The 9,871-nt window shown below is 49.9% G+C and overlaps 1 protein-coding gene across 9 annotated transcripts; it reads left to right on the top strand.

Moving 5' to 3' along the window:
* The first annotated feature begins 882 nt into the window (after positions 1-882).
* On the top strand, positions 883-9,797 carry Cdc42ep2 (CDC42 effector protein 2). Of its 9 annotated transcripts, XM_039079669.2 has the most exons (6): positions 899-991; positions 1,580-1,802; positions 4,341-4,518; positions 6,878-7,023; positions 8,350-8,471; positions 8,576-9,797. In XM_039079669.2, the coding sequence occupies exon 6, from the start codon at positions 8,664-8,666 to the stop codon at positions 9,306-9,308; it is 645 nt and encodes a 214-aa protein (XP_038935597.1). In that variant the 5' UTR covers positions 899-991; positions 1,580-1,802; positions 4,341-4,518; positions 6,878-7,023; positions 8,350-8,471; positions 8,576-8,663; the 3' UTR covers positions 9,309-9,797. The 9 variants fall into 9 exon arrangements, with proteins under 9 accessions (XP_063120466.1, XP_006230868.1, XP_038935597.1 ...); XM_017589255.3 differs by lacking the exon at positions 6,878-7,023; XM_017589253.3 differs by having other exon boundaries at positions 8,350-9,797.
* The last annotated feature ends 74 nt before the right edge of the window (positions 9,798-9,871 follow it).

Genomic DNA, 9,871 nt, shown 5'->3' with positions numbered 1-9,871 from the left:
ACTCAGTCCTTCCCATTCTCCCCACCTTTCTGGCTTGCCTGACATACTCCCCAACCCTAGCTTCCCTTCCTCCTATACATATACCCTTTTCACATCTGCTCTCTGGAAGCCAAGCATCCTGATGTCTCTCCTCCCAGAATTGTCCGCCTCTTCTTTTGCCTCACTCCTCTTAGCACTTATCCACTTGGAAGGGTACCAGCCTGTGCCTGGAACCTCGAATTTCTTCAGTCCAGACCCTTCAGCTTCCCTAATCACAAACATTCAACTAATTTACTCACAAAACGGAGCAATGAGAAGTTTCCTTCGGTTTATCTCGGACCTGCCCTTCAATAACTGTTTCTGATCCTGTCCTAAACTGCCCACCTCAGAAACCACCTAGCGGGACAGCAAACTCAGGCAAGCTCAGGCTGAGTCTCTGTTTTTCTCTGCGCCTCCCGACCCGGAATCTTTCTCACACCCTTCATCACTCTCTCTCCTAGGTTAGGGTAAACTCTTCAAAAACGCTCCTAAGTTTGTAAGGCCCCTGCAAAGCCCAATTCATTCTTGTAGAGTCACAGTGCAGGCACCTCCCGGGTCCCAGTCCTTCCGTCAAGGAAACTCATCCAAGGATGCTCAGAGATTTCTCAAGAATTCTTTCTTCCGGCCTTCGTTGGCCCAATGCTTCTAGCCTAAAGTTTTTATTCCAAACGAACAGCTGGCGTCCTCGTGTGTATCCACCCTTGTTACCCCTCGGTGATCGCTCTCAGCGGTCTGAGGCTGAGGCTCTGGACTCTTGGAATCCGGCTCTGAGCCTCTGCAGAAAGGCGAGAACCTGGGCGGTGCCGCGGTGGGCGGGGATGTGTGGGTGGGGGATTCGAGAGGAGCAGCCCGGGATTGGCTCCTGGTACTGGGGGCGTGGCTTAGGCCCAAGGTCTGCACTGTAAGTTCCCAGGCCCTCCGTGGTCCTCTATCCTAGCCGCACAGCTCTGCTGCTTTGCCCGCGCTCCTCAAGGTGAGTTCGGACTGGGGTTTTGCGGGCCTCCTGTAGCTCCCTAGAGAGTGCTAGTCAGGAGGTACTCTGTTCTGGCCGAGATCAGGTCCATTACCTGGAGTCTGGGTTCCCGCCCCCCTACCCATGACCTCCAGCAGAGCTCAAGGCGCTGCGCTGTCAGTCTCGCAGCTTCTAGCTGCTTGTCTTTGCCAGTCGGAGACCGGGGACCTGGGAACATCCTCTCTTCCGCCCGTGTCCCGGCCTGGGCTGAAGGCCATATTTTTAGCGGATAGTGAGGTTAGGGTTAGGGTTAGGTGTCCTCCTATCTTTAGCTGCAGTATTACTGAAATGGATCTGGGCCGCGCTGGGCAGCGTTTGACTGGGGACCTGGAGGGGTCGGCGCGGGAACAGGAGCCAGGGCTGAGCAGCCGGACTCCCGGGAGGGCGGGGGCCTGCACGTCCGAAGTCTGGCCGTGCGCCAAACAGACATTGAGACTTAGCCCAGGCGGAGAAGCTCAGGCAAGGCCCCTCCCAGATATCGGGAATCTTGGGGGCAAGGTCCTCGATAATTGCAATTCTACCCTCACTGTGGTCCGATATGCAACCCAGAGAAAAAGGCCTATGGGCGATCCACCTCGGGTACTGGAGCACGCAGTTCCTCGGTGGGCGTCTGCCTGGAACGGGGTATGCTCCTTGGGACCCTAGAACGCCGCGTTATAGCAGGGGCGCGCGCGCCACCTAGCGACTTTGGACTACAGAGAGACCGCTACAGGAGAGCCAGATTCTGAGCTGGCTCTGTCAGGGCTGACAAGAGGAGATCCACGCCTGGGAGGTGAGAAGGGTTTGGTTTTTATTCTTTTTTTTTTTTAAAGATTTATTTATTATATATAAGTACACTGTAGCTGTCTTCAGATACACCAGAAGAGGGCACCAGACCTGATTATAGATGGCTGTGAGCCACCATGTGGTTGCTGGGAACTGAACTCAGGACCTCTGGAAGAGCAGTGGGGAGCTCTTAACCGCTGAGCCATCTCTCCAGCCCCTGGTTTTTATTCTTGTTGAAGCCACTACTTGAGGAAAGCCCTGCAGATATTTGCTGAATGTCCTTTGACAGTGACTATAGATTCATCTGTTGTGCAGAGGCCTCTTGTTTCCAGTATAGCAATGGGTCAGCTTATTTTAAAGATAGAGGTGAGTCCAGTCCCAAAGAGGAAAGGTTCATTACCTAAGGACACAGAGTCCCAGGTGGAACTAGATTTCAAACCATTCCTCTTGGGCTGGCAAGATGTCTCAGCGGAAGCCTCTTGCTGAGCAAGCTTGGAGATGAGTTCCCATCAAAGGTGGACTCCACAAAGTCTTCTTCTGACTTCCACACACATTCCGTATTACATACACAATTGCGAGTGTGTGTGCACTCACACACATATCATGATACACTCATACAATAATAAAAACTTAGTTTTTTTTCTTTTTTTGTTTTTGTTTCTAGAAGTAGACAGATCTCTAAGTTTAACTGGTCTGGTCTACACTACAAATTGAGTTCCAGGATTCCAGGACAGCCAGGGCTACACAGAGAAACCCTGTCTTGAAAAACCAAAACCTAATAAATCTTTTTTTAAAGGGGGGGGGTGCTGGAGAGATGGCTCAGCGAATAAGAGCACTGACTGCTCTTCCAGAGGTCCTGACTTTAAATCCCAGCAACCACATGGTGGCTCACAACCATCTATAATGGGATTCGGTGCCCTCTTCTGGTGTGTCTGAAGATAGCTATAGTGTATGTGTATATAATGAATAAATAAATCTTTTTTTTTTTTTTTTGGTTCTTTTTTTCGGAGCTGGGGACCAAACCCAGGGCCTTGCGCTTCCTAGGTAAGCGCTCTACCACTGAGCTAAATCCCCAGCCCCAATAAATCTTTTTTTTAAAAGAAAAAACAAAACCATAAAACTTTTCAGTAAACCTTTAGAGAAGAGGCAAACGTCACACCTAGAGCTGGGCATGGTGGCACACTTTCTTTTTGTTTTGTTTTTTTGTTTGTTTTTGTTTTTGAAACTTGAATGTTTGACAGGGTCTCACTGTCCTGGTACTCACAATGCAAACCAAGCTGGCCTTAAACTCATAGAGATCTGCCTGCCTCTGTCTCCCAAAAGCACTCATCACCATGCCTGGCTGGGTGGTACACTTTTAATCCCAGTACTTGGTTGGTGGAAGAAGGTGTGAGTTTTAGGACAGCCCGGTCTACACTGTAAGATCCTGTATTTAAAAAAAAAAAAAGTGTGTGGGAGCCCATTAATTTTGAAGTGTCTATGTAGAGAGGGGGATTTTCATGAACATCCAGAGTAAGTAGGGGCTAAACATTCTCCATGACCAGAGGTGAGCTGCCCCTAGGAAGTCATTTTCTCTGAGGGAGGCGGGGCTTGTCCAGAGTGACCCATACAACTGGGATGCTTTCATCTCTGCCTTCCAGTGGTGGAGGAAGCTCCTCCTGGCAGCCTTGCCCTAATCAGAGCTCCTTTTAGCACAGCACAATTGCAAGCTGGGGAAGTGGCAGCCAGGAGATCTGACTATATGGAGGAAGCCTGGAGACATGATAGCTTCTCTCCTGTCCCCCATTCCTATCACCATAGGTATGGTCCCTTGCCTTGGAACCACATGGACTGGCCTTGGTACCAGAGTTTTCCCTTGCTAGTTTGATGACCTTGGTAAAGTTCCTTAATATCTCTGCGGTTCCGCTCCAACAGCTATCCACGGCAGTAGTGGCACCCACCACAACGTGCCTTATAGCGTTAACATGTAAGAACTCCATGGCAGGCTGGAGTCCCGGGTCCCGAGGTGGCCAGATCTTCTATTTTGCTTGTTGTTATTCCCAGCTTTCTCCTGGGTGGTTGATATTGGCCCCACCCTTCCCTTTAGCCTCTGTTCTCCTCACATCTGGATTTGGGCGGGAACATCTGGCTCAGAGTGGGACAGCTGTCAGGGACACCCAGTTTGCTGTGGAAAAACCCTAGCTGTCTTGTCAATCTAGTGTGATGGAGTGAGGGTGGGGAAGGCCCAGGCCCAGGCTCTCACCAGTCATCCCGACTCTCCCTCAGTGGAAAGGAAGGGAGAGTCACCCAGTGCCTCACACCAGCAAATAGAACAGACTAAGATATTGTCAGCAGGCCTCTAGTTTGCTGTGGTGGCAACAAGATCCTAAGACTTGGGGCTGGGGATTTAGCTCAGTGGTAGAGCGCTTGCCTAGCAAGCGCAAGGCCCTGGGTTCGGTCCCCAGCTCCGAAAAAAAAAAGATCCTAAGACTTAGGATGTGTCTTCCCTAGACTTAGGTGGAATCTACCTCTAGAAAGTCATTCCTTTGTTTCCTGCTGGCTGCAGGTGCTCTGGGGGTTGGAGGTGTCCAGCTTCTATGGCTCAACATGACTGGCCTGGGACGTCCGGCCTTGGGGCGGAGTTTCCTGAGCAAGGTCTAATTCAGGGATGAAGACAGGACTCTGCCCTGCCCTGCATACTGCCACCTTCTTCCTGCTCACCCTTAGCCTAGGCAGAAGAAATGGTAAATGCCTCTTTTGCTCAGGTTGGAGGAGGATGGGCTCCTCTGGCTTCAATCCTGGCCCTGCCCCTAGCTGCTATGTGAGCTTGGACAAGTTTCTTTGCCTTTTGTACAGGATTCTGCATGTAGACTTAAATGAGCTTGAGGGGACCAGTCAAGCCCTCCACACGCCAACCCCTACCAAGGAACTGGAGGGTACCGCTCCACTTCCTTCTTTGTTAAATCAGCACGACGCACATTCACAGTGCATTTTTTTTCCACCTTAAAAATAGCTTTGGTTTTTTTCCTGACTACATAAAATTAAGAAACCCGATGGCTGGGGTGTAGCTCTTTCTTTCTTTCTTTCTTTCTTTTTATTTGTATTTATTTTGCTTTGTGTTTTTAGACAGCATCTCAAAAAAGAAAATTGCATTTATATAAAACTCTGAACACTGTAACAGCATATACACTAGACAATACAGAGGTGCTCAGTGTGACCCCTGTGCAAGGATGACACTCACACTTGCAAGGCATCACACATTGTTTTTTAAAAAGATTTCTCAAGCCTGGTAGTAGCATTGGCGGCTGTGCATGACTTTGACCCCAGCACTCAGGAGGCAGAGGCCAGTCTGGTCTACAGAGTGAGTTCTAGGACAGCCAGGGCTACAGAGAGAAACCCTGTCTTAAAACACAACAAAACCCCAAACAAATACAAATAAACAAGATTTCTAATTTTATTTATGTGTGTAAGTGTGTATAAGTCTGGACACCTGTGGCATCAGATCCCATGGAATCTGCAGTTGCCATGTGGGGTCTGAACTGAACCCAAGTCCCCTGGAGTAGCAGTAAATGCTTTTTTTTGATGGACATGAGATACAAGTGCACTGCTGCTGTCTTCATACCAGAAGAGGGCATCAGACTCCATTACAGATGGTTGTGAGCCACCATGTGGTTGCTGGGAGTTGAACTCAGGACCTCTGGAAGAACAGTCAGTGCTCTTTCTCCACTGGCCATTTCTCCAGCCCCAGTAAGTGCTCTTAACCACCAAGCCATATCATTATTCAGTGCACCCCCTGACTTATTATTATTAATCTGGGTGTGGTGATGCTCACCTTTAATCCCAACATCCAGGAGGCAGATACAGATTAATCTCTGAGTTCTAGGCTAGTCAAAACTACCTAGTGGGGTTGGGGATTTAGCTCAGTGGTAGAGCACTTGCCTAGCAAGTGCAAGGCCCTAGGTTTGGTTCCCAGCTCCAAAAAAATAAAAAAATAAAAAAACCTGCCTAGTGAGTCTCAGTCCCCCAAAAAGGTCTAAACAAGAGAGGGAAAGTCAATCTGAAATGATACCATTACAGCCCCTCGCACACATGTGTATTATATAGATTACTTTATTATAGCAATGGGGCAAAGTGTAGCAGATCACTCAGCTACTGGGGACAACCTTCCTTCCAACACAGTGACCACACACCTCTCTGTCAACCCATGGGCGACCTTCCTGTTCTTTCTCATTTCTCATAAGACAGGATCCTATGGGGCTGGAGAGGTGGCTCAAGGGTTAAGAGGATTAGTTGCTCTGCCAGAGGATCTGGGTTCAATTTTCAGCACCCACAAGGCAGCTCACACCTGTCTAACTCCAGTCCCAGGATATCCAACACGCAGAGTGTACAGACACACATGTAGGCAGAACACCCATCAAATAAAAATAAAGGTTAAAAAAATGAAAAGGAGTCAGAGGCAGGAGGATCTCCGAGTTCAAGGCCAGCCTGGTCTTCAGAGTGAGTTCCAGGACAGCCAGAGCTACACAAAGAAACTCTGTCTCAACAAAACAAACAAAAGACAGGACCGTATCCAGGCTGGCATATATGGAGGTGGACGGCAGGTACACTGGTAGTCAATCCTCTTAATACATGGCGCCCTCTCAGGGCTGGAGAGATGGCTCAGTGGTTAAAAACACTTGTTGCTTTTGCAGAGGTTGGGTTCCCTGCACCCACATGGTAGTTCACAACCCTCTGTAACTCCAGTTCCAGGACGTGCAACGCCCTCTTCTGACCGGTGGGCACCAGCTGTGCTTGTGGTGCACTTACAACCTTGCAGGCAGCCACTCATACACATAAATCTAAAAGCAAAAGTTAATAGCCTCCTTTTGACCACGTTTCCGCATTTTCCTGTGGGAACCCAACACATAGCTGATGCTTCACACTTGCCTGGCTCTGCTCCTCCGTAGGCATGGCTCTGCCTGGGGTTGCATGGCAGGCAGCCCAGAGAGTTTTAATGTTCGGGGGGGGGGGATCATAGGAGGGTTGTGATAACGTGTTTGCAAAATCTCAGCAGAATGCCAACCACCCCAAAAGTATTTGTACACCCTACTTCATCTCTCTCAGTGCTGGGACTGGAAGGAGGTTCAGACAGATTCCATTAGACTTGACCTCACGGAGAAAAGGGACTAGGAACTAGGAACGATGGATCCAGTGTGAGGTACTGACCATTCACTGGGATGGACCTGTTCCCAGCTCTGGACCAGGCCCAGGTAGGAGAGGCAGTTTCCAAACGCCCCACCCTCAGTTGAGTAGGGGATTAAGAGCAATGATGAGACTCCAGTACAATGAGGCACTTCCTGTGTGGCAGAACATACCTGGTGGAGGTCCCGGATGCGAGTGAATACCTGGGCAGGAGCAATGAGCAGAGCCAGGATCCAGGGAAAGGAGTCTGTAGGACCTACCATTCAGACTCTGGGCCTCAGTTTCCCCTCAAGAGAGTCTTGGGGAGGGCTAACATTTTAATTGCAGCATTTGAGAGGCAAAGGCAGGTGGATCTCATCGTGTTCCAGATCGTGGCGAGTGCTAAGTCAACCAGGGCTACAGAGTGAAAGGCTGTTTAAAAACAAACAGACAAAACAGGATTGAGGGGCCTGGCATCATTCTGTAAGACACCATGGGCCTGTAAAGACACGTACTTTTTATTAGGTGTCCCCTAAAGAGAGCGCTGATACAGGGAGGGTAGAAATGAAAAAAGTTATCAGAGATGCCTCTTTTTTTCTTCCTGAGACAGTGCTTCTTTGTGTAGTCCTGAATGTCCTGGAACTCTGTTTAGACCAGGCTGGCCTTGAACTCACAGACATCAGCCTGGCTCTGCCTCCTGATTTCTGGGATTAGAAGTTTACACCACCTGACTTTTTTTTTTTTCTTTTTCCTTTTCAAGATAGAGTTGAACTACATAGACCTGGCTGGCCTCAGAGTTAGAGATCTACCTGCCTCTGCTTTCCTTGTGCTAGGATTAAAGGTGTAATCCACCAAGCCCCACAGGAGAGTTGGCTTTTCTAAAAGTTAATTTTATTATTATATTGTGTTTGAGAGTGTAGGCACACGTCATAGCCTCCATGAGGAGGTCCGAGAACAACTCCTGGAACTCAGGTCTCCAGGCTTTCTCTACCAGCAAGTGTTTTCCCCACTGAGCCATCTCACCTGCCCCTTTCCACTCATTTAGTTTTCTCCATCCCTTCAGACGGATCCCTGTATACCTGCAGTGTCACAGCCAGAAGTTGGTATGTAGTCAGGGATGAGCTCTTTGCCTCTACCTTGCAAGTTCAAGGAACACCAGGCATGAATGAATGTAGGACCGGGCTAAGCTTGGGCTCCTGCACATGAGGCAACCACTGTGACTGAGCTACACCCCCAATGCTTCTTGTGTATTGTTTTGAGGCAGGGTCTTATGTAGCCTAGGCCGGCCTTGAACTCCTGATCCTCCTGTCTATGCCTTCTGAGTGTTGGGGTTATTGGTATACACCGCACTTCAACTCAACAGTTGCTTTGTCTGTCGTCTTCCTGTTCCTCACGTATGTGTTCCTTTATTTCAGCTTCTCAACTCTGGACTAAGGAGAGAATCTTGGAACAAGAGCAAAACACATCGCTGCTGAGATCTCACCTTTCTGCCTCCGGTTCTCCAACAGGAATTTCATCCACCTGGAAAGAGAGTGGGGTGCGTTCACGACCCTGTTTTTGTTGGCCTTTAACTTGTTCTGATATCTTGGGCCAACTTGATCACATCTCACCCTCCGGTTTTTGTTTTGTTTTTGGCAACAGTGGACATTGGCCTCTGGAGCCTGTCGTAGGCAGACAGTGTTGAGAGGCACTGAGGACTGAGCAGCCAGGACTGTGTGCTGAAGTCACCATGTCCACCAAGGTCCCCATCTATTTGAAACGTGGCAGCCGCAAAGGCAAGAAAGAGAAGCTTCGGGACCTGCTCTCCTCAGACATGATCAGCCCGCCACTTGGGGACTTCCGTCACACTATTCACATTGGCAGTGGTGGTGGAGATGACATGTTTGGGGACATCTCCTTCCTTCAGGGCAAGTTCCATCTCCTTCCAGGAACAGCAGTGGAAGAGGCTGAGGAGGATGGCAGCTTCGACCTTCCCTTCCAGTTTACCCGCACTACCACGGTGTGTGGGCGAGAGCTCCCTGGCGGGCTGTCACCTTTGCTCAAAAATGCCATCTCCCTTCCAGTAATTGGTGGACCTCAGGCCCTCACTCTGCCCACAACCCAGGCTCCACCTAAGCCTCCGCGCCTGCACCTTGAATCACCACAGCCTTCTCCAAAGTCCTCCCCACAGGAGGCAGGCAATGTGGACATCTGGAGGGTTCCAGAGGCTGGCTTGCCCCACAATGGGATGAGCCCTGAGCCAGAGGCCGAGGAGCCCTTCCTGTCCCATGCCAGCTCTCTGCTGTCCCTGCATGTGGACCTGGGGCCTTCTATCCTGGATGACGTCCTCCAGATTATGGATCAGGACCTAGGCCGTGTACAGATCCCCACATAAGACCCTTGGCTGATCAGGCAGGTCACCCAGGCTGTGGTGATGCCTGGAGACATCTATGGACAATGGCCCTAACCTAGGAGTCAGGGTCTCAGGTCACACCTATGGGTGCTGGCCAGTGACTGTCATTTTGAGCCTTTGTTTTCCCTACTCTCAATGGACAGAGTATATCTTTGTTTTCATCTAACAACATCCACAGGGGACCCATGCAGAAGTTGCCCTAGAGACTGCTGAGTCTCTTTGGTCATTTGACCCGCACTGTCAACTGCCCCCTTTCCCTCAGGTCCCTTGTGGGGAAGACTCTGCTAAAATGGAGCCCGCCTCCTCTCCAACTACCCTCCATGTCAGCATCATTGGGTATGCTTCCCACCGGTCTGTGTGTGCTGGTCCATAAAGCATGCTATCTCCTGTCTTGTGTCCTGTTCTGTCCCTTCCTCACATGACCAGGGGATTCTGGTTGCAATAAAACGTGCTGCTGCTGTTGGCTGAGCATCCTGTTCCCTTTTGCTGGGTTTCCTCCTGAAGGTGGGCCAGTCTCCATGAACGCTGTGCTACATGGGAACAGC

The sequence above is a fragment of the Rattus norvegicus genome, chromosome 1 (genome assembly GCF_036323735.1).
Source record: "Rattus norvegicus strain BN/NHsdMcwi chromosome 1, GRCr8, whole genome shotgun sequence".
NCBI lineage: Eukaryota > Metazoa > Chordata > Mammalia > Rodentia > Muridae > Rattus > Rattus norvegicus.
Note: the sequence above shows the minus strand (reverse complement) of the source record. Positions and strands in the feature narration are given on the sequence as shown.